At 33.9% G+C, this 25237-nt stretch overlaps 1 protein-coding gene across 5 annotated transcripts; it reads right to left on the bottom strand.

The window, feature by feature from the left end:
• Positions 1-21486: 21486 nt before the first annotated feature.
• LOC107901913 (structural maintenance of chromosomes protein 4) lies at positions 21487-25009 on the bottom strand. Of its 5 annotated transcripts, none has more exons than XR_005914607.1 (4): positions 24767-24974; positions 23131-23224; positions 21897-22031; positions 21487-21829 (listed from the first exon to the last, which is right to left on the bottom strand). XR_005914607.1 is itself a non-coding variant. In XM_016828092.2 (4 exons), the coding sequence occupies exons 1-3, from the start codon at positions 24914-24916 to the stop codon at positions 22507-22509; spliced, it is 279 nt and encodes a 92-aa protein (XP_016683581.1). In that variant the 5' UTR covers positions 24917-25009; the 3' UTR covers positions 21487-22031; positions 22469-22506. The 5 variants fall into 5 exon arrangements, 2 of the variants coding, with proteins under 2 accessions (XP_016683581.1, XP_040951437.1); XR_005914608.1 differs by lacking the exon at positions 24767-24974 and adding exons at positions 22469-22541; positions 23348-23496 and having other exon boundaries at positions 21487-22031; XM_016828092.2 differs by adding an exon at positions 22469-22541 and having other exon boundaries at positions 21487-22031; positions 24767-25009.
• Between the last annotated feature and the right edge of the window lie 228 nt (positions 25010-25237).

Genomic DNA, 25237 nt, shown 5'->3' with positions numbered 1-25237 from the left:
AATTTTAAGATGTTAAATTTTAAAGATATTCAAGATTTTAGTTCAATAAGTACTTTGGTAACATCTCTTATTTGTATTGTTCATCGAGACAGGTGAGAGGTGTTGCAACAATGTAGCTACTCTTTGCCTTTAGTGACAAACACCATCTTTGCCAGTATTGTGGGTTTTTTCTAGCCATCCAACCACTCTCATCAATAGATTTCACAAATTCCCTCATCTTGTTTTCCAATAGGCATAATTTGCAATGTCGATCAACAAAGGTGATCTAGTGATAGAACTTCCTTCTCTCATGGCCTCTATAGCTTACCAGACTTTAGGATCTCGCCAAATACATTCGGTTTGTGACTTTGATACCAATTGAAATTTGATTAAGTTCAATAAACAACCTATTTGAGTTAGCATACACAACTAGTGGTGTAATGTAAGTTTAGTTTGGCAATTACAATGAGAGAATAAAACAACAAGATAAAACAAAGACGGAGACCAGGACTTTGTTGGTGTAGCTCAGTTCAACCAAAGGAGAAGCCAAAAAAAAATTTAGGGGGGCCAAATGAATTTTTAAATTTTTATAAGTTTAGGAGGGCCAAAGTGTAATTTTACCTTTACTAATTTAAAATTTTAAAAAATTTTAAAGGGCCTAAATAGCAATTTTTCATTTTAAAGGGGACCAGGCCCCGCCAGCCCCTTAGATTCGCCTTTTAAGTTCAACAACATACCTCTGCAAGGATTTGTACATTAGATTCTCACAAAAGGCACAAAAAAAGCCTCTCAATTAGATATATTAATTCTCACAAAATACTAGTTCTCCATTATTTAGTCATAATTTTTTTTAAATAAATTTCTAAAATATCTCTTCATCAATATCAAAAGATAATAAAAGAAAAGATAAAATCCGTTTTATGGATGATCATATTTCCATAAGTATTCTAGCTTCTTCTTACAAAAAATTCGTCGTAAACATCACTCAATAAATATTTTACAAGTTAAAAATAACCCAAATATAATATGAAAATTGTTGAAGCCCAAATGCAAAATACCTATCTGACAAAGTTCCAACAATATCGATGAAGGATGGCTGATATTTTTTTATTCTAATTATGAAATAAATAAAAGAACACTACCGTAGTAAATAATTATCCTTCCTCGTATCATACATTTTGCCCCGACAATATTAACTGTTAGTATTGCCCTTCCCCTGCTTCAACCTATTTTAGAAAGGGTAAAGAATAAAAATAGTCACTTTTATTTGCTTCATATTATATTTTAATTATTTATGTTTGAAATGTTACGTTTCAGTCAGTTACGTTATTATTTTGTTATCAAGTGGTCGCTCTACAATTAAGTTCCGTTACCTCTCTAACAACGGTCCTACGTGACAATCCAAATTAAATTTATTTAATTAAAAATCTATTTTTATCCTAACAATTAAACATACAAGTTGACATTTAAAACCCATTTGGACTGCTACGTAGGACTGTCATTAGGGAGGTAACGGAGTTTAACGGTAAAGTGACCACTTCGTAACAAAATGATAATGTAAGTGACTAAAATGTAACATTTCAAACATAAATAATTAAAATGTAATCTGAGGCAAACAAAGTGACTATTTTTATAATTTGCCCTTTTAAAAAATGAAAATTCTTATTACTGGTTGGTGTAGAAGTGATTAGGCTATAATTTTGACAAGGAACCACACCTATCGCAGAAAAATATATTTTTCTTGACGGAATGGTAATCTGATTACCTATCTGTTCTTTCACCATGAGCTTGAACATGCTTCTATTACGATGGAAAGGAATTCTAGCAACCCCTTTTAAGTCAAGAATTGTACCATTTGTGGAACCTCAATATAATAAAACGAATAATAGCATTTTGCCAAAGAAAAGGGACCAATAAACCTTTGTTTTATTAATGCCTCAGCTGCGAACTCACAAAAAGAAACTCACTATAAAATAAAACTAGAGCGCAACAATGAAAACAGTGGTGGAAGGCGAAACAATGAAAACTAGGTGTTGATCCTTGAAATCTGGTTAAGTATGTGAGTGAAACATTGGGTGTGGCATGGGATTCTAAGGATGCCTGGATTTTCATACCCAACCTCCACAGCAATCATTTCAAGCAAGCTAACGAAATAATCATTTTTGAACATATCGATGTGGATAAAAAACTTGGCTCCCTCCTCCTCCCCCCTCCCAACCATAACTGGAACATACCCTTTAGGAACAACACCTTCACCCTCCTCCCTTCTAACTTGTCTGTAATAACCTCTCTTTCTCCACAAATGCCTCAGCATTCTTTTCTATTTCCCCTTGTGATGATCGATATAAATCCACTGCGGCAAAATACAACTTGTGTGTTTAAATTTTTTATAAGCCGACTGGTTGAAAATTCATCTGTATGACCTTGCATCAATTGTACATAGATTTTCCGTAAGAAATGGTTCTTGTCTCAGGTACGTCTTCTTTTTTCCATTTTTATAATAGTAGCTTGGAAGAATTGAACACAACTGATATTGGGAGGAAGGTTCGTTTGTATCATCAGTATAGCCTTTTGTTTTGACTTTTGATCTGATTTTTCGGAGGGAAATGATGGAATCTTCTTAATAATCCCAATATTTTATGTGAATTTATGATGCCTTGTGTGAACTCCACTTTGACCTCTTCCTTCGACAAGCACTTGCTGTAACTTCTCTCATTTACTCAATTTCATGGTCCAACAGTTCACACGAAATTGGCTTCCGACGCACCTTAACATTGTTAAGTGAAGAAAATCACAATACAGATTCGTTCAATTCTGCATAGTTTTACTGTTGGGGTTATCAGCAACAAATAGACAAAAACTTGAAAGAAAAGAAAACTGAAAGGGAATAAGATGATCAAAAAGATTTCAGCTTATCTGATTTTCATTAAGGCATTGTTTTCTTTTGTTACAAACAATTACCAAAAACATAACAACTCCCGTTAATGACATTGAAAATTACAAAACATAACTTGTACACGTAAACAAGCTGACTTATCAGCTAAATCAGTACCTAAACATCAACAAATCATCTAACTAGTCTTTATACATCAACAAGGCAGTCTACAAAGTGAACTAGACTAGTTTGCATGTAACAAAAAAAAATTTCAAATGCATGGTTGTGCACCAAAAGTCCAAGTTGTTGCATTGCTAGCCAACATTCAACACTCCTCCTTGGTCTCTATGCAGCAGACACCGATATTTCTCCTCAAACTTTTGAACTTGGTAGTCCTAAGGGGCTTGGTTAAAATGTCTGCAAACTGGTCTTCTGAATTGAAATGAATCGGGTTGACTTCCCTTGATTGTTCAACTTCCCTCACAAAATGATATCTAATCTTAAAATGCTTTGTTTTCCCTTAAAAAGCTGGATTTTTAGCTATAGCAACTGCGGACTAGTTATCAACCTAAATATCTGTTGCTTCCCCTTGACTCACATTCAAATCACACAAAAGCTTTTTTAGCCAAATGGCTTGATTAATAGCTATAGCACCTGCAATGTACTTTACTTCTATTGTAGATTGTGCCACTGTTTGTTGCTTCTTCAAGCTCCAACAAAAATCTCTTGAGCCTAGAGTGAAAAAATACCCTGAAATACTCTTCATGTCATCAACAGAACCAGCCCAGTCACTATCTGAATATCCAACCATCTTGAGCTCTTCAGTTTTCACAAATTTCACCGCATAATTAAGAGTTCCTTTGACATATCTTAGGACCCTCTTAGCTTTTTTGAAATGAGCAACATTACAACAATGCATAAACCTTGATAGAAGGCTGACTGCAAACATAATTTTAGCCCTCGATGCTATTAAATAGAGCAAAAAACCTACAATGCTTCTATACCCATTTTCATCCAGTTTCTCATAGTCACCTTTTCTAGAAGGCTTCTCACCTTGTGCCACTAGAGTGCTAGTAGGTTTACAATCTGCCATGTAGAACTTACTCAAAATCTTCAAAAAAAACAATACTTGTTGACTTATAAAAATGGTTGTTGAGTCTGGATTACTTCCATGCCAAGAAAATAAGTCATCTCTCCTAAATAAGACATCTCAAACACAAATTGCATTTGCTTCTTGAACTCATCAATCAACTCCTTTCTGCTTTCAATTACAAGCAAATCATCCACATATAGTGACACAATTAGCAAAGACTTATTCTCAAATTTCTTTACATAAAGACTAGGCTCACTAATGCTCTTTTCAGACCTAAGCTTTGACATATAAGCATCAATTTTGTCATACCAAGCTCTTGGAGCCTGTTTTAGGCCATACAAGGCCTTCTTTAGTTTATAAACTTTGATTTCTTCACCAACCACTTTGAAACCTTCTGGTTGTTCAACAAAAATCCCCTCATTGAGAAAACTAATAAAAATAGTAGATTTTACATCTAACTGATGTATTTCCCACTGCCTTTGAGCTGCTAAAGTAAATAAGAGCCTTATAGTGTCTAACCTTACAACTAGTGTAAAGGTTTCTGAAAAATCAACTCCATGTTGTTGGTTATAACCCTTCACAACTAATCTTGCTTTATGCTTATTCGGTGACCCATCAGCATTGTACTTGGTCCTGAATACCCATTTCACACCAATGACTTTTTTTTAGACTGGCCTATCAACCTATTCCCATGTATCATTTTTGTGTGCCATGTCCATTTCTACTTCCATAGCTTCTTTCCAACAACCTTCATTTGTAGCTTTATCAAAATTTGAAGGCTTTAACATGGCCAGATCACATATTTGATAAATGTCAGTGATAAGCATTGTACCCCTAACAGGTATGTCATCAAACCCCCCATCAATCTGAACTTCATCTTCAGCGGGTCGTAGATCACTTTTTTGTTGATCTTGTTCAAGCAAATTTGCATCAATGCCATCCCATTTTCATCCAATGCTCTCATTGAACTTCACATCCCAACTCACAACAATCTTCTTGGTGGAAGGATAAAAAACTTTGTACCATTTCTTTGTGCTACTATAGCCAATAAAAATTCCTGGCATTGACTTTCTGTCCAACTTGCTTCTCTTCTCAACTAGTACAAGTGCATAGCAAATGCGGCCAAATACTCTCAAATATGAAATAGATGGTTTGTGTCTAAACCAGGATTCAAAAAGTGTCTTGCCTTTTACTGCATTAGTTGGCAATCTGTTGAGTAGATACACTGAAGTATTTACTACCTCAGCCCAAAAATTATTTGGCAATTTGCTCTCAAATAATAGACATCTAGCCATATCCAACACTGTTCAATTTTTCCTTTCACAAACACTATTCTGCTGAGGTGTATAAATGTTGGTTAGCTGATGTTGAATTCCTTCCACTTCACAATGCCTCAGAAACATTTCTGATATGTATTCAGTGCCACTGTCTGACCTCAGTGTCTTGAGCTTACAGTTGGCCTGATTTTCAGCCAAGGCTTTAAAATTCCAGAAGAAATCAGCTACTTTTGACTTTTGCTTCAAGAAATTCACCTAGCAAAACCTATTGTAATAATCAATAAATAAAACAAAGTACCTGGTATCACTTAAAGAGGAAGTCTTCATAGGTCCACAAACATCAGTATGGACCAATTGAAGCATATTTTGAGCTCTCCATGCTTTGTTGACTGTGTAATAGGCTAATTCTGCCCGGGCCCAAGAGCAAATAAAAATAATAAATAAAACCAAAAAAAAATAAGTCCAAATATCAAAATTCCATTTACAATAGTTACAAGCCCAAATTACATTAAACCCAAAAAGCCCTATTTACAAACCCAAAATTAACCTAAACCTAACCCAAAGTCTAAGGGCCCAAAACACTTAAAAATTTTCAGAAAAACCTAAACCCTAATTTCTTTTTGGCGCCGCACCCCTCCCCTCGACCATGTCGCCCGCTCCTCATCCCGAGGCCTGACCCCTTATCTGTTGCCTTGCACTAGAACAACAAAGGCGCCTCTTCTCCGCCTTTGTCAACGCTTGCAAAAATGACAGAAAAGAAAGCAGAAGTAGCGCAGAAATGAAAAAGAAGCAAAGGCAAAAAATAGCATAAGAAAGAAAAGTAAAACATGTATCAATCGGCTATAAAAAGCCACGAATCCAAGTAATATTTTTTTTGGAGGAGGAGAAAATATACAAAAAAGATCGAATACAAAATAAATTTAAAAAGGTGATTCATTTATTGTTTTTTATTTTTTTTATATTTTACATGTAAAAATAAAAAGAAAAAGAAAAGAAAGAAACTCATCTGTGTCGCTTCGCGTACTTGCCATTGGACACTTTCTCCAGCGTCGAAATTAGTAAAGAAGGCTAAAGGCCAAATGATAGAGGATCGCGCGCGGACCAAGATCGAGTTGTCAAGTCACGGGAAACTCCTACGAAAATGATTGACTCTTGGATCTGAAATGAAACAGAAAATTAAACTTAGAATCAACAGATCTGAAACAAAACACCCAAAACAATAAAGAATCAGCCAAGAATTGAAACACTTATTAATAGGGATTCTTAGAAGCCAAGAACACGAAATTGAACTTTAAGAATAGTCTCCAATCAGCCGAATCTGACAAGTAAATACAAAACAGAAAAATTAGACTCAACAGATCACGAATCCCCAAATTGAAGTAGAGCTAGGTTTTGTGTGGGAAGAAAAAGAAGAATTATGAATCAAGAATGATTATTGATGCCCAAGGCTGGTGCCGAACAGATTCTTGAAGATTGAAAGGGCTGGAAACGCAAAAAGAGAGATTAAAACAATTTAATCAATGAATCGGCACAAGCAGAAAAATTAAAGAGGAATAAACAGCAAGAAAATAAAGAAAAGTCCTAAGAAGCCTTGAAATCGAGAAAGATTTCACAACTCCCTTCAAACGGCTCTAATCTCCCCCCCCCAATGTAGGACAATGGCAAGAAGAAGGCTGAAGATGGCTCCCACAATCAAAAAGATTGTTAAAACTACTTCCAAAGAAAACTTAAGAGAAAATTCTTGGAGAAACTCAAAGAGAATTTTCACTCAACAAAAATCTGATTTCAATGTGTAATTCAATGTAATTGTGTATAAGGTGATCGGCCATCTATTTTCCTAACCCTATTAGGAAAACTAAAAAAAAAACCTAATTATTAACTTTAAGGGAAATTCGGCCAAGGCTATTAATGGGCTTCTTGGGCTGAATTTTTTTACATAGGAATTTAATCATAAAGTCTAAAAATTAAACTAAGTATTTAAAAAAAATAAAATTTTACAAATTGGGCCACTTTGAAAATTTGACTTGATTTTCAACAAGTCTAATTTAAATTTCTTGATTCGGCTTGGAACATCTTATTAGGCCGTTTCTTCAAGCATTTGGGCTTGTAATCCGTTCTCTCCCGAAATTGGTTCATTGAGCTCGTAACTGAGATCCAATGCGCCTTAGCTGCAAGATTCAGTTTCTTGGGCCAAGATTTCCAATATTTGAAATCTTGATTTTCTTGATTCTTGAAATCGCTCAAAACAGCAAGATTGGACCAAGATTTAGTTTCTTGGTTTTCTTGAAAACAAGAAAGTGAATCTTGATTTTTTTTCCTTTGTATACGCATCTAAGGCCTTGCTAATGAAGTATTGAATGATTCCATTTAGTTTCGTACACATTTTCTTGGTCTTTGACCTCGTTATTGGGCCTTGTGGTAATTTGAACCCATCATGTTTTTGAACTTGAGTTGGGCCTTTGTGACTCGTATCATTCCCCCCTTCCTCAAAAATATTCGTCCTCGAATCTGAAAAATCAAATGGAGATAAATCAGCTACATTGAAAGTAGAACTTACATTGTACTCACCGGGTAGATCAATTTTGTATGCATTATCATTGATCCGCTCGAGTACTTGGAAAAGCCTATCGCCTCTTGGGTCCAACTTGGTCTTTCTTTTTGTAGGAAATCATTCTTTCCTCATATGGACCCAAACCTAATCTTCGGGTTCAAAGACAACCCGTTTGCGCCCTTTATTTGCTTTGTTGGTGTTGATGTCATTTGTTTTGGCTATTTGTTGCCTAGCCTTCTCGTGTAAGGATTTCACCAACTCAGCTTTCTGTTCGCCATCTAAATTAACAATATGTTCTAGTGGTAATGGTGCAAGATCAAGTACCGTTAGTGGGTTAAAATCATAAACAAGTTCAAATGATGAATAGCCAGTTGTAGAATGAATAGATCTATTATATGCAAATTCAACAAATGGCAAACATTCTTCCCAATTTTTAATGTTCTTTCACACAATAGATCGTAATAAGGCTCCTAAAATTAGATTGACTACCTCAGTTTGGCCATCGGTTTGGGGGTGACATGTAGTTGAATACAGTAATTTCATACCAAGCTAGCCCTACAATACCTTCCAAAACTGGCTAAGGAATTTGGCATCTCTGTCGGAAACAATTGTTTTAGGGATGCCATGAAGTCTTACCACATCTTTAAAAAATAAGTGTTCCACATGTGTAGCATCATCTGTTTTGTGACAAGGAATAAAATGTGCCATCTTGGAAAACCTGTCAACAACAACAAATATACTATATCTTCTTTTCTTAGTTCGTGGCAAACCTAGAATAAAATCCATGGAGAAGTCTACCCATGCTGAAGTAGGAATCGACAAAGAAGTGTAAAGGCCATTAGGCATTACCTTATATTTTGCTTGTTTACATGTGATGCGCTTAGAACATACCTCTTTGACATCCTTCTTCATATGTGGCCAATGGAAGTGTTTTATCCCACGTAAAGGTGGTAAACCTTTAGGGGTCTCACGAAAAACATCCTCATAATCCTGCAAAAGACATTGAAACACACTAGGCAAATTTTCATTAATGTTAGATAGAGATAAATAGTTTTGCCTAAACCTCACAAGGATACAAGGCTGTTTATTGAGTAGGGCTCTTCGCACATATTTTTTTGTTGCAATTAAAATATTCACTCTAGTTTTACCACTTGTGGATTCACTCACTTTTGGGCCATTTAAATTTTGACTTTTTTCACTACTAGCCTCTTTTCTCTCTGTCTTTTTATTTGTCCTTTCTCCCCCACCTCCTCACAAAATTTCATCATTTTTAATTAATCTTTATATACATCATTGGGGTTTAAAGGAGCAAAAGTGAATTTTCAGCCTTTAAACACAAGAGAGTATCTATTGAGCTTGCCTTGGTGTGTAACATCACGATCAAATTGCCAAGGCTGTCCAAGGAGCAAGTGTGTCGCATGCATTGGTACCACATCACACCATACCTCATCCACGTAATTCCCGAGCTTAAAAGTGATCAAGGCCTGTTTTGTAACTTTAACTTCAGAGCATTCATTAAGCCACTGAAGGTGATACTGTTTAGGGTGCTCGGTACAAGGTAACTTTAAGGAATACACCAAATAACTGCTAACTACATTCGAACAACTCCCACTATCAATAATAAGTGAACATAAGTTACCTTTTATAAAACACCTAGAATGGAAGATATTGGTCCTTTGGTTATCAAAATTGTCTCTCATTTGGATGTTAAGGGTGCGGCGGACTACAAGGCATTTATCATGGACATCATTATGGTCATTATTCTCATCATTGACTTGACCAATTTTATGCATCTTATTTTTTTTTCATTTGAAATACCTACAAAACAAACACTCAACACTCGAAAAAAAATTAACAAACCTCACCGTTAATCACTCAAAAAGGAAAATCAAATTCTCAAAAAGGTAGAATTCAGTCTTGTGAGTTCTTTAGTAGAGTCTATATCAATCAATTAGAAAGTGTATGAACCGTAACTACCAAATAATACTAATTGCACTAGGAGTCCAAAAAAGTGACGAGACACCAATTGATTTGTGTCGCACCGAGGAAGAATTGTGCACACTTTTAAATCCTACTAACATAAGAAACAAGAAGGTGTTGGATAGTGTAAAGGGAGAATAAAAGCAAAACAAACGAAAACCTACAGCTAAGAATCAATAAAAATTGCTGATACCCAAAAACTCGAAAAAATTGCGGAGTAACTTGACAACTTCGTTCGAGGTGTTTCCGATCTCCAAAAATCACAAAATTTAAACTGGAATGTCCTTAAATATTTATATTTTATCTGGAAAGTTTCGGCACTAAACTCAACTCGCTGAATATTTTTTAAAATTTTTGTTTGATTTTGTCTTTTTCAATTTTTTTGACTTTTTCTACTGATTTTTTGCGGGAAATATTTTTTAATATTCTATAACAGTGCCAAAAATATGCATATAAAATTTCAGACCAATCGGACAACGTTTACCCATTCAAATGAATTTTTTTCCAAAAATTTTTCTGGGTGAATAACTGCTATTTACTATTTTTAAAAGGAGATCAGTTTAGAAATCAACCAAGAACACCCAAAACGCCCAAAATCTGATACCAAATGATAGTGGGTCACGCGGGACCAAGATCAAGTTGTCAAGTCACGGGAAACTCCTACGATAACGATAGACTCTTGGATCTGAAACGAAACAGAAAATTAAACTTAGAATCAATAGATCTGAAGCGAAACACCCAAAACAATAAAGAATCAGCCATGAATTGAAACACTTATTAATAGGGATTCTTAGAAGCCAAGAACACGAAATTGAACTTCAAGAAAAGTCTCCAATCAGCCGAATCTGACAAGTAAACACAAAACAGAAAAATTAGACTCAACAGATCACGAATCCCCAAATTGAAGTAGAGCTAGGTTTTGTGTGGGAAGAAAAAGAAGAATTATGAATCAAGAACGATTCTTGATGCCCAAGACTAGTGCCGAACAGATTCTTGAAGATTGAAAGGGCTGGAAATGCAAAAAGAGAGATTAAAACAATTTAATCAATGAATCGGCACAAGCAGAAAAATTAAAGAGGAATAAACAGCAAGAAAATAAAGAAAAGTCCTAAGAAGCCTTGAAATCGAGAAAGATTTCACAACTCCCTTCAAACGGCTCTAATCTCCCCTCCAATGTAGGACAATGGCAAGAAGAAGGCTGAAGATGGCTCCCACAATCGAAAAGATTGTTAAAACTACTTTCAAAGAAAACTCAAGAGAAAATTCTTAGAGAAACTCAAAGAGAATTTTCACTCAACAAAAATCTGATTTCAATGTGTAATTCAATGTAATTGTGTATAAGGTGGCCGGCCATCTATTTTCCTAACCCTATTAGGAAAACTAAAAAAAACCTAATTATTAACTTTAAGGGAAATTCAGCCAAGGCTTTTAATGGGCTTCTTGGGCTGAATTTTTTTACATAGGAATTTAATCATAAAGTCTAAAAATTAAACTAAGTATTTAAAAAAAATAAAATTTTACAAATTGGGCCACTTTAACAATTTGGCCTGATTTTCAACAAGTCTAATTTAAATTTCTTGATTAGGCTTGGAACATCTTATTGGGCTGTTTCTTCAAGCATTTGGGCTTGTAATCCGTTCTCTCCCGAAATTGGTTCGTTGATGCTCGTAACTGATCCAATGCGCCTTAGCTGTAAGATTCGGTTTCTTGGGCCAAGATTTTCAAGATTTGAAATCTTGATTTTCTTGATTCTTGAAATCGCTCAAAACAGCAAGATTGGACCAAGATTCGGTTTCTTGGTTTTCTTGAAAACAAGAAAGTGAATCTTGATTTTCTTTTTCCTTTGTATACGCATCTAAGGCCTTGCTAATGAAGTCTTGAATGATTCCATTTAGTTTCGTATGCATTTGCCTGGCCTTTGACCTCGTTATTGGGCCTTGTGGTAATTTGAGCCCATCACGTTCTTAAGCTTGAGTTGGGCCTTTGTGACTCGTATCACCGAATCGTTTCCATTCTTTTTCTTTTTTTAGGCATTTGCCTTCTTGATCTAAAACTAGGTTTAAAATGGGCTAAAAAGGGTATTTTTGGTATTTTCTGGCCACCGGGAACGACGGAGCCCGTCGCCGGCGACCGGTGGCCGCCGTGGGCTCGCGGGACCCTTAGGCTGGAATAGGGGTTGGCTTCAGAGAAAAAGGAAGGAGGTTTTTCGGATTTTTTTATTTTCAAGGGCTGAAATGATTTTTTTAAAAAAGAAATTAACTTAAATAGCATTAGTGAAACTGCGTCGTTTCACCCAGGCCCTAAGCGCCCCAAAATGGCGTCATTTTGGGACCGACCTGAAAGCTGACCCGAAAATCGACCCAACCTACTCTAGGATCCACGTGTTTTCGTAACCAATGGGGTATTTGAGCTCCTGGTCCTTTCGCCTTTTTGGGTTATTTTAATTCAGTCCTAATTTCACTATTTTTTATTTTTAAAGATTTTACCATTCAATTTTATCCCGTTTTCAATTAAGTTCTCGGTTCGCTAATCTCCTGGAGAAAGGACACGTGTCCTGAGGATTGGAATAATTGCTCATTTGGTCCTCATTCATTTTTGCGCCTTTTATTTTAGTCTTTTTTTATTTATTTTATCTTAACTTATCCTTTTAATTTAATTTAGGTGACAATTAGGTCCTTTCTTTATTTTAATTCTTTTATTTATTTAGTATTTTTTACTTTTTTTATATTCAAATCTTTTCTTTATTTTTTTCATCGGGCATCTATTTATTTTATTTATTTATCTATTATTATTATTATTATCTATTTATGTATTTTATTACAAATTGCATCCCTAATTTCATTTACATTTTAATTTGGTCCTTTATTTTTAATAATTTATAAACTATTTTCCTCTATATTCATTTATTTATGTATTTATTTATTTATTTTCTCGTCCTTATTATATTTAAAACTGGTATTGTCCTTTTTTTTATGTGCATAAACTACAGCAAAACAGGCTTTTAGCGGCGTTTTTTAGGCAGATAGCGGCGCTATGAAGCACCGCTAAAAGTGAAAGCGCCGTAAAAATGCCGCTATAGACCATGTCACTATTTTTTGTGGCATTTTTCTCACATAAACGCCGATAAAGATCATGACCTTTAGCGGCGTTTAAAGATAGGCACCGCTAAAGGTCATGTTCTTTAGCGGCGCTTTTATAGCTAACACCGCTAAAGGTCATGTTCTTTAGTGGCGCTTTTATAGCAAACGCCGCTAAATGTCATGTTCTTTAGCGACACTTTTATAAGAATGATCTTTAGCGGCGCCTTTATAAAAAACGCCGCTAAATGTCATGTTCTTTAGCGGCGTTTTTATAGAAAACGCCACTAACTTTGGTAGATTTCTAACATCTAATTTTCATCCATATGCAACCCTTCTTGTAACATGGAAACCAACCAAAAACAACGAATGGTATATGATATAAATTGATAAATGAAGTATAATACAATAATGTTAAAAGTTAAAATGTTAAAAATATTCATACAATAGTCTAAGATGGTGAATTTTGCGACTACTGAAACATCTTCATCATATTCTGAAGTTGCAGTTGGAGTGCATCGTACTTTCTGCTTTACTCTGCTTCCCTTGCTGCTGCCTCTGCTTTAAGTTGTAGCTGGAGTTCTTCATATTTTATTTGAACCTCAGCTTCTCTCGATGCTGCCTCCACTTTAAATTGAGTAATTTGCTCAGCTATGCTCGCTTGCATCTAAGCCATTTGGTCTCTTAACCTCTAAACTTAAACTTAAGCCTGACTCCCCGAATGCATGTATTACTACAAGCTAGATCCAAAATATTGGGTTGGGTTAACAAAAGATCCTTGAAATCGAACCCGACCATACCTTTCAGGACCCAAGACTTCAGTAATAATCCGATTATCAATGTTGTCAACATTAACTGAACTATCACTTGAAGCAATCGCTTCATTCTCCGCCTTTTTATCCTTTAGTTTCTCCTAACAAATTAATCAAAGAGTTAGAAACGAAATATATATAAAAAAAAACAAATGCAACATAACTTAACATTATTTCCATTAAAAACGACGAATAAAACCATTATAATTAAACATCAGAAGTCATAGGAGATCCATCTTTCTTTCTATGTGTAATGTTAAAAAGCTAAAGGCATCCAACTTTTTGACCAGACCACAGTTCCTACAATATAGTAGTAAAAATATTATTTAATGGAAAGTAATAAATATTTGACACTATTAATAAGTTCAAAATACCTCGGCCTCAGCTACACAAGTAAAACTTTTCGACCCAGCTGTGGGAGTGAATTTCTGTTTTTGCCTGCTTATTGTTCCAACTCATTCATGATCCTACATTATGAAATTATTATTACGTATATAGTAAATACTATAAACTAAAATAATTATAAGAGTTTGGGAGTATGTAATACCTCTCCTTTCTTTGAATTCCAAAATCTAACCGCATTTTCCCATTGGTACTTCAGCATTTCTAGCGGGACATTTCGCAATTTCTCTTCGAGGGTTGTTTTTGTCTTAAAATATTCTTTCTTTAAAGTAATTTTATGGTCTCTCCACCTTTTTCTCAATGCCTTCTTGACATAATTATCCGAGACCTCTAAAGCAAACCTCGCCTATAAAAAACACAAGTTTAGAAAGTAATATAAATGAAACTTAAACCAAAGTATTATAAATTACATTAAGGTTTTGTTACCTTAATATTATCGAGAGCTTGATTTTTGTTACTATCAGGCATTTGATGCCATGACTCGTAGTTGATAGGCACCATATTGGCATTTCGTGCTATAATGCCCAAATATCCTGCTAAAAGTCGAGCTTCTGATCCAACAAGCTGACTAAAACTGTTTCTACATACTTTGACACGCTCGATAGGATCTAACTAATATAAATCTTTAAGTAGCGTAAGTCCTCGACCTTTGCACGCCCACCACTTTCATCTGAAAAATGGTATATTATAATATAAGAATTTGAAAAAGAAATCAATAATAAAAGTCATCACGCATGTAAGTTAAATTTAAACATACTTTGAAATTCTGCAGGTTCGCCAGGTGTATTCAAAACATTCGAAGATTCAATAGCAGTCTTTTGTTCACTATTTGTTTCTTCCGAGTTTGGAGTATTTTGAACAATACTTAGATCTCGCAATATTCTTCTAGGCATTATCTGCAATACACATAAAATAGTTGAAATTTTAGTAACTAATTACAACAATAACAACACATATAAAATAGTTGAAATATTTAATAACCAAGATTTAAATTATGATATTACATATAATTAAAAAATCGTAAAATCTTACTACATCATAATTCGTAAATATCTTCATCAACATCCTGACGAACCGATTAAAATTGTGTACTAGTACAAGGGATATTTTCATTTAAGTTTTGTTCTGGAAAAGGAAAAGTTTCTGATCTGTAGTCAATGTCATCTCTACTTCCATTGCCCATGTCAAACAAGTCTCTAGGGATGTTACGGGGTACAACGTACCAACCCTCATCAGTTGGATCTTTTGAGTAAAAAAGTTGTTTCACTTGAGAAGAAAATACATACGGCTCATCTATCAATTGTTGTCCAGTGTGAATCAATCGAGAGAAATTCACCATTGTAAAACCAAATTGATCTTGTTTAATTCCACGAGCAGTATTAACATCAGCCCAATCACATCGAAATAAGACAACTTTTCATTTGCCATAGTAATCCAACTGAATAAGAAGTCCGTAATACTCCACATTTCCCTCAATAGGATTACTATCCCTAACACTAGCATAACTTGTAATTGAAGAATTAACAACTATTCCATAATTTTGAGTTCTCCTCAATCTCTCCTAATATTTTGTATGAAATCAGAATCCATTGATAAGGACGGCACTATATCTTTCTACTACTCTATTTGGACCTTGGGAAAGCAATTTAACTTCATCATTGACGTCCTTCCCACTCCAAACCTATTGAATCGAAAGTAAATTGAGTAATTATAAATGTTATGAGAAAACATTATTATTTGTCAATGAAAGCTTCAACTGCATACCGTTTGGCTTATCATTCATGAAAAGATTCTGTGAATAACTTATTAATCTCTCGATGTTGTAATCTTCGAGAGTGTGGACGAGATCTCAAGATTTGTTTCTACTCACTATGTTAAAAAGAGGTTTACTTTGTTAGAAGATAAACAAATTATAATTGATGAATATTTATCAAATTCTAGAACTTACTTACGTAATGGTTCCATTGAATCGTAGTGAAAAAGAACATATCGATGTGCTTGTACCCACGATCTATCATCTAATTCTGAAATTTCAACTTTGTTGATTGGTTCTCCATAACTTTGAAATAAATAAGTTTTGGCCAAGTTATGATCAGTGAACCCAGCATTTCTACTTGGTCTTTTCATTCTTGTTTCAACATCTTCCAAATATCTAGAACAGAAAGTCATACACTCCTCAGCCAAGTAGCCTTCAGCAATTGAGTCTTCTGGATAACGCTTATTGCGGCAATAAGACTTCAGTTTGGATAGGAACCTAAACACGATATGCAACATTATCAAAAGTTGTAACTAAAGGCATAGAGGTGAATGAATGAATAATTTACAATTAAATTAACACATTTCTATGGGATACATCCATCGATAGAAAACGGGTGCACCAAGTATTGTTTCATGAGGGAGATGGATTAGCAAGTGCACCGTAATAGTGAAGAATGAAGGTGGGAAGATCTTATCCAAATTGCATACAGTCAACGCGGCTTGATCTTGTAGTATCTCAAGTTCCTGAACATCCAAAACTTTGCCACAAATGGCTTTCATTATATTGGATAGTTCAATTATACAAGACGTCACCTTTTTCGACATACAACACCATAGCAACTGGCAGTAAATCTTGCATCAAGATGTGATAGTCATGTGATTTTAAGGCATACAGTCTTCAATCTTTAATACTCACACATCGAGATATATTTGATGCATATGCATCCGAGACCTTTATATCCTTCAACACCATGCAGAACCTTCTTTCTCCATCTTCGACATTGAAAAAATAGAATGTGGCAACCGATATTTCCCATTCAGAACTGCTTGGGGATGAAGATCATGTTGAATTCCTATGTGGACTAAATCAAGTCGACTCTAAAGATTCTCATTTGATTTTCCATTGACATTCAAAATTGTCCTAATGATGTTCTCACAGACATTTTTCTCAATGTGTATGACATCAAGATTGTGTCGTAAAATGTAATGCTCCCAATAAGGTAACTCAAAAAAATACTTATTTTGTTTCCACAAGTCCACCTCATTACGATCATCCTCTTCATCAAATTCATCATCAGATTCATCCCTTGATCTTCTATTTTTTTGCTTGTTGGGTGATTGATTCATCTTCCCATAACTGAAATTCATATCTTTCAACATGAACAAGATTTCAGATCCACCGGTCTGTGAAGGAGCTTCTCTGAACTCTTCAGTACCGTCAAACAGAGTACTCTGAAATCTAAATCTATGATTTTTCGATAACCACCGACGATGCCTCATGTAAGAGAACTTCTTCCCATTATATAACCATTGCGAACATGTTTGCACAGCACAACAAGGACAAGCATAACATCCCTTGGTACTCCAACCAGATAAATTGGCATAAGTCGGGAAGTCATTAATAGTCCACATCAAAGCTGCATGTAAATTAAACTTCTCCTTTCTCAGTACATCATATGTCTCAACACCAGCCCATAATTGTTTTAACTCTTCAATAAATGTCAATATCATTTTCGAGACCTTTCTTTCTGGGGATAATCATAGATAAGATAAAGGAAGATTGCTTCATGCAAATCCATGGAGGCAAATTGTAAGGAACAAGCACTACAGGCTAAGTACTGTACGCAGTGCTCATGATTTTGTAAGGATTAAATCCATCAGATGCTAGCCCAAGCCTCACACTCCTAGGATCGCTTGCAAAGCTTGGAAATTTACTTTCAAATGATTTCCAAGCTAAAGAATCCGCCGGATGCCTTAATAATCCATCATTGGTTCATCCATCACGGTGCCATGTCATAGACTCGGCTGTCTTCGACGACATGAAAAGGCTTTGAAGCCTTGGTATTAGTGAAAAATATCGCAAAGTCTTAATTGGCTTCTTCCTTGACTGTGCATCATTTTCATTGTCATTCCCATCTTCTGTGTTTCTATTCATCCAACGGGATTGGCCGCATACATGACAACACTATTGGTTTTTCTGATCACCCCAATACAACATGTAGTCATTTGGCAACTATGAATTTTGTTGTACCCAAGGCCTAAATCTTTTATCAGTTTCTTCATATCTTTGCGTGAATGAGAGATTTTTGCAAACGGAAACATCTCTTTCAAAAACTCTAACAGCATTGTCAAAGAGTTTCCGGTCCACCCTCCCAAACTCTTTAACTGAAAAAGACGAATACAGAAGGACATTTTTGAAAATTTTGAGCCCTCATAAAGTTCTTCATTCATTTCATTAAGCAGCGTGTAGAACTTTGCCTCTTCACCATTGGCTCTTCATCAGGTATACTTCTTCCTGTTTCGGTAAAAGCATTTCCACCGATATTACAATCATCGGATGTAACAAAGTCGGGTGGAAATGATTGCAAACCATGACTGCACATATTAAATGTATCCCGCAACATACCTTCCATGTCATCTTCTCTAACAGACCGATGTTAAGCACTACGAGGATAAGCTGGATTAATCATTGAAAAGGAAGTACTAGGTGTGCATTCTCCATGGAAAATTAATTTTTTATACCCCCGAAGAAACCCATAGACAATTAGATGCTCGTAGACAACTTCATGAAAATGCCAATTGATGTTGCTACACTTCTTACACGGGCAAAGAATCATATTCTCTTGGCTTGCATTTTGGAATGCAAAATTTAGAAAAGTTTGTACTCCATTTCAATAGTCGTTGGTTACCATTGACAAATTCATCCAAGACTAGTCCATTTCGTTGTTCTTGAAGTCTAAAGTTGACAATAAATTACACAGGTAATCATGGTTATTTATAAGTATAATTAAGTTATGCAACTTATGATATGATATATATTTATGTATTATGCAAGTTATGTAAGTTATGATATGATATACATAAGTTATTAAGTTAGGTAAGTTATGTGAGTTATGTAAATTATGATATGATATGATGTATATAAGTTATTAAGTTGAGTAAGTTATGTGAGTTATTTAAGTTATGGTATGATATATATAAGTTATTAAGTTATGTAAGTTATGTAAGTTATGTAAATTATGTAAGTTATGATATATATTTTGTAAGTTTTAAAAACATTTAAAAACATTAGATATTAACATCAACTCAATAAAACACTAAAATAATAGTATATAGATACAAATATTATAATATAGATATTTTCGTTCTAATGTTTAAATTTATTCTTTTTTAATTTAAATCAAAGCTCAAGACATCAACTGAATTGATTTGTAACATAATAAGAATATTTAACGCTAACAAATTAACATTATATCATTTCACAAATTCTCAAATTTTTAATGTTTTTTTATATATATTGGAGGTGATTAAAGTATCGTAATCAATATTAACCAAGCTAAAAAATATCAACAACATAACATTTACCTATTTTTTAATGATAGTAAGAATTTCATCATACTTTGCCGATTGAAATCAATTTAATTAAATCCTAGTAAAAAAGAGTTGTTTTGCGGCAATTTTAAAATGGAAATTAAAAAAATTGACAAGTGTATTTATCGTATATCTTTACAAAAATATGCCATACACTAAATTTAGAGTAGATCGATTTTTTAAAAATTTACTCATAATTATTCAGAAAAATAGTTTTTATAGCAACCATTTTCATTAAGCATAATCCTTTAAGTCCTTCCACAAATTTGATGTTGATGGGCTATAGCTGCAGTTTTGTCTTTATTCAGACATAATCTTTTAGGTTTTCGTGAGCAATAACACATTATGTTTTCTAAACTTATGCATTATTTATTCATTTGAAAATATATAATTACAACGAACCCAAATCAAATCTGAACCTGAAACAATTCGATTCATAAAAACGTTAAATCAATTCATTTCACAAGTTGATAAACCAAAATTATCCAAACAAAAAATTAAAAATTAAAAACTTTCACAGTGGGAAAATAAAAACTTCATATTTAAATGAGTGAAAGTGACTTTAATATAAAAAAACAGTTTTAAAGAAATTATGTATTTATCGATGAACCAAACTGATTCAAACCAGTGAAAGGTTCGGTTCAATTTGATTTCAATTTGGATCTTTAAAAACCAAAATACTGTATAATAATTGCAAATATCTTCCATAACCGATCTTAACATACAACACTTAGTAGAAAATGGAGCAAAAAAGAACTTGCAATAACATTAACCAGCAACATTAACTAGAACTTACAGCAAAAAAGAACTTGCAGCAACATTAACCAAATTCCTAAATAAAACAGTCCCAACTACAAATATACCAAATTCAAACGTAAATTTAAAAAACTAAAAATAATAAAAATAAAGGATTAACTAACCTTCTGGTTATCTAGGCTTTCTATGTATTGCTTCAAATCAGTGAGAGCTACCAAATTTGCCGACTAAATTGCTAAAACTAAATTGCTACAATAAAAATGGAAAGAAAAAACTACTACTCTGCCTCTGCCTGACTAAATTACTAAAACTGCATGAGAAAGCAGCCAATAATGCACAAACAATATATTTTAAAATATATTTCAATACAAAATAGATTCAGGCATTCGAAAGCATACATTTTATTGTCAAAATGTAACAGTAAATGGTTAAAACCCTAAATCGACTAAATTGCTAAAACTAGAATTAAGAGAGAAAAAGTACCTTTAGAAAGATGAAGAGAAATTAAATCACTTCGAAACAGATTCCACGAGTAAAAGTGTGAAATGCGAACGCTTTTAGGGATCAGAAACCCTGAAACCAAAGACGAATTGACTGGATTTCAGGGTCAATAACTTTGAAATAAACAAAAAATTCACACAAACAAGAATAACCCAAACCCTAAACACGCAAAAAAAGGAAATGAAGCTGGCACTACAGCAAAATAGGCTTTTAGCGGCGCTTTTTTAGGCCTTTAGCAGCGCTTTTTAGCACCGAGAAAAACGCCGCTAAAGACTGCGTCGCTAACTTTAGTGGCATTTTTAGAAAAAAAAACGCCGATAAAGACCACGACCTTTAGCGGCACTTTTGCGACAAACGCCGCTATAGACCACGACCCTTAGCAGCGCTTTTGGCACAAACGCTACTAAAGATCATGACCTTTAGCGGCGCTTTTATCACAAACGCCGCTAAAGAACAAACCTTTAATGGCGCTTGTCGCAAAAAAACGCCGCTAAAAATATAACCTTTAAAAAAAATTATTTTAATCAAATATCTTTAGTGGCGCTTCTCGCAAAAACGCCACTAAAAACATAACCTTTAAAAAAAATTATTTTAATCAAATATTATATTATGTTTTATTTTTTAAATTTGAACTTTAAATATACTTTTTAAGGATAAATAAAAAAATATTATTTAAATTAAATTTTCTATGAAAATTTTAACTTTAAATGAATGAATTTAGTTTTAAAATTTAAAATAATAAATTAATAACACAATTAAAATCCAAAAGTTAGAACTCAAGTTGTCGTAAATATTAAAGTAAAAATAAAAATTTAGAATCAAAACTAAAATAAATAATACATATGAAAAACAAATTGATTAGTTGAACCTCCTATGACTATACACATTGCAAGGTAATAAAAAATATAATGCATTAAATTGTTGAACCTACCCAGGTACTATCTGACAGCAGAATAACACATTAAATTGTTGGATTAAACATGTAGATTACATACTAATGTAGACCTAAATATTTTCCTTTTCCTTCAAACCTTAAATCTAGAGATAGCAAAAACCAGGGACCTAACACCAGCAAGTTCAAATATATCGCTAAAAGAAACACAGCTTTAGCTCCATCCAAATGTACTTTCAATTCTCATTTCAAATTCTGCTTCAATATATTGGATGAATTTCCCCACTGCATGATGTTTGGTGATCAAACAGAGTACTTTAAAACTGCAAAAGTAAGAAGCAAGCATCCTCACTTGATAATCTGAAGGGTTGTCTTCCTCACCACTTGGTCCTCTAAAAGGAAGCAGTTGAGCTTTAGGTTTCTCTAAAGAGAAAACAACAGGAATTCCACCCTCAATCCCATGATCTTTCCTTAAACGGTGTCTCACCTAGAAGCAAAAATTTAAGAAAGAGTAAAGTGAATGATAGCAGGAAATAAACCCCTAAACAATGTCTTCTTAATGCAATAGATAAACAAGAGTAAAATTGGATATCCAAAATAACAAATACAATGCAGAAGATATTAAAGTTTTTCCAAACCAAATAAAATCTAATTGGATAAGGCCCCAAAGTAAACACCAATCATAAGATCAGCAACCACCAGAAACTGTAGTAGCAAGTATAGATTCAAAAGCCACAGACGCAAAGAGCCCCCATTTTAGAATGATTGACAACTCCAAAACAACTTCACCGTATTCAGAATCAATAATATAAAATGCCAGAAGCTCAAATCACAATAAATAATAAAAATACAAAAACATAAATATTTCATAACCCAAAGCTACTGATACTAAAATAAAATACGTATATAGAAGCAAAACCTAACCTTCGCACATACTAAGTAGCAAAGCTGATCCTAATCCTTCAGCTGAATAACTTATGTTGCTTGCTTACTCGTGCTTTAGATGGGTGCAATATCAAACAAGCATATAGAAGGATTAGCCATGCACCATCATAATAATGAAAAATAAAACATAAACAAGCATATAGAAGGATTAGCCATGCACTATCATAATAATGAAAAATAAAACATAAATTAGAGCATAACATGAACCACAAAAAGAAATTAGGAGTTCTATATATGGTGAAAAGCCAATATTTGACTGCAACGTTATATAAAATTCTTATAGCCAATAGGTAAAACTGAAAGTTCATAAGTCATGATGATACCTTTGTGTCAATGTTATCAATGCAGTCCAAAACAAAATCAGGGTTTATCTATTTGATTAAAAAAATTATAAATTATTTTTTTAATCAGGGTTTAAATTTGACAAATTGAAAAATTGAAATGCCAACTAAGCTTCTTATATAGCAGCTCTGTCAAAGTTCTGAACTCCAGCAGAATCAATCAAACATAATCATTGACAATATATATATAATTTTATATATAAAACCTTGTTTGCTCTAAAGAAATTTGGATGGAAAAGGGTTAATTTCATATTCTTTAAATTATTTAAAATAAATGCCTGCATGGATGGAGTCAAGTACCTTCTGGGAGTTCAGGCTGTTCGAATGGGGTACAAAGAGACTTAGCTGCTCCCATCTCACCCCTTGTTCGAGCTTTCACATCTTTCTCCACCTCCTATATATACAAAACATAAAACATCATTTAAGAAAAATGAGCTACATATGCCTCGAGAGATTAGAATATGATCCAGCTCATGTTGTTGCCTAACAAAATACAGGTTTTACAAACTCATCCCACGTTTTTACAACTTCAATGCAGGCATCTCTTTTTTGTTTTGCCACATCGAATAGGTTCTGTTAAATCTTATCCAACATTCCTTTTACTTGTTCAACCAAAAAGACTCTAGAGATATCAGTCTTTTCTCCATTGTCACAGCGAACTGCACGCACATGTCCAATAAAACACATTCTGGTTTCAATAATAAGAAACTAATACATAAAAGAATAGAAGGAAAGCAGAAATAAGAAAAAAAGGGTTAATTGCATGACCTTAAAGAGCAAAGAAAATACGTAATTTTGTTTTGGACTTAAAGAGCATAATTTTGAGTACTATTAGAGGTTGTGAATTCCGAGGACATGTAAGAGAAGTGCACAAGGCTACTAATAGGAACATGGACAGCAAATAATCATCTTTTACGTAATAATTAAACAAATAAGCTATCCGATTTGTCTTTTGGTTTGAGTTGGTAAAACGTTAGGCATGTTCGTATTCAACATAAGTTTTCTGACCTTTAAATTTTTCATTATTGTTGCAAATAGAAGCACAGTCACTGAAATGAGAATCTCGACATGCTCATTGTCTTTCTAGTTGCAGACTTCTATTAGCAGTATATTACTATCAAAATTTGCAATTGCATTTGAAGAACCTGCAAGAATCTCATAACAGCTAACCAGAACAGGGTCAAAAACTCTCTTCTGTTATTTTTTCTTTCTGTTTTTAAGGCTGGAGTTGGTTGGATCTCAGCTACCTTAAATAATTTTGTTTGACTTCAAGCACCCATTAAATACATTAAATCAGGCCCTTCCACTTATAGCCAATTGGTTTTAGGTTGGATGCTTAACACAAGTCATGTAAACTTGTTGTTACTTTTAATTTGAGTTAAATTTTAGAACTTTTCATATAGACTAGCAACTTCCCACTCAATTTTCCACCTCTTTGTGGCAACCAGAAGATGGAAACACTGATAACAGAAAAAATAAATTATCTCAAATTCAATTCGTGCAATTATCATATCATTTTTATTTTCTTTCTCATTTTACATTTTTTTTCTTGGCAACCAAGCAGGAGTTAGACTACTAACAAACAAACTAAAAGCTTACTTTCTACATCTAACTATGAAAAAAAAAGTAATCGAAAATATAAATTTTTGAAATGTTCATCAATCTGCAATTTTCTTTCTCGCTTTCCAGTGCTTTCTCAGTAACCAAAAGGAAACCGTTAAAATTACAACAAAAAGGAGAAAAAAAAAGAAAGCTATTCGAGTTGAAGTCATGCAATTTTTAATTTCCTTCTCAGTTCTTCATTTTTTCCTTCTCAATTTCCAAGTTGAGTCCGCAAAATTATTACATAAATTTTGCAATTTTCCTTCTCAATTTCCAAACTTTACTAGAAACCAAATAAAAACTATAAAAATTAAACGATAAAAGAAAATATAACCTTGTGAAAGGGACCGACGCGCTGCTCACTGGCATAAGACTTGAAGTTCCTCATCACCATCTCGTTAATTACTAACCTCGGTCCTCGAGATCCCACTTGGGCCTGCTCTGGCTCGCGAGTCGTGAACTCATCCTTCGTTTCCATCTCCATACGGAAATAAGCGGCTACTAAGTCAACTCACTGCTATTGAATCGGTTTGAGACTTCGAGACGAGTTGATGGAATAAACAATTAAAAGGAAGATGAAAAAGTTTAAAAGGCATTTGAGCGAAATTTCAGAAGGGATTTTTAGCGGGAATTTGAAATGAAAACCACACGTCAGAATATTTGCGGCGCTTACAAAAAACCCACTAATTGAATAATTTTTGTGGCGTTTTCAACAAAAACGTCACTAAAAATTAAATTTTTGTAGTGAAACGGGCTGTTTTGAATACATATTTGCAGCGTTTTTGGTCCAAATGCCATTATTACT

Source organism: Gossypium hirsutum, chromosome D06 (genome assembly GCF_007990345.1).
Source record: "Gossypium hirsutum isolate 1008001.06 chromosome D06, Gossypium_hirsutum_v2.1, whole genome shotgun sequence".
In the NCBI taxonomy this organism is placed as follows: domain Eukaryota; kingdom Viridiplantae; phylum Streptophyta; class Magnoliopsida; order Malvales; family Malvaceae; genus Gossypium; species Gossypium hirsutum.
The sequence above is the reverse complement of the archived record's forward strand: the minus strand, read 5'-3'. Positions and strand labels throughout refer to the sequence as shown.

Coding starts and splice junctions, on each gene's coding strand:
- LOC107901913 (XM_016828092.2), bottom strand. CDS start 24,916: ATGGAGATGGAAACGAAGGATGAGTTCACGACTCGCGAGCCAGAGCAG. Junction 23,225..24,766: donor GCGTCGGTCCCTTTCACAAG/GTTATATTTTCT, acceptor TTGTATATATAG/GAGGTGGAGAAAGATGTGAA. Junction 22,542..23,130: donor ACAGCCTGAACTCCCAGAAG/GTACTTGACTCC, acceptor ACCCATCTAAAG/CACGAGTAAGCAAGCAACAT.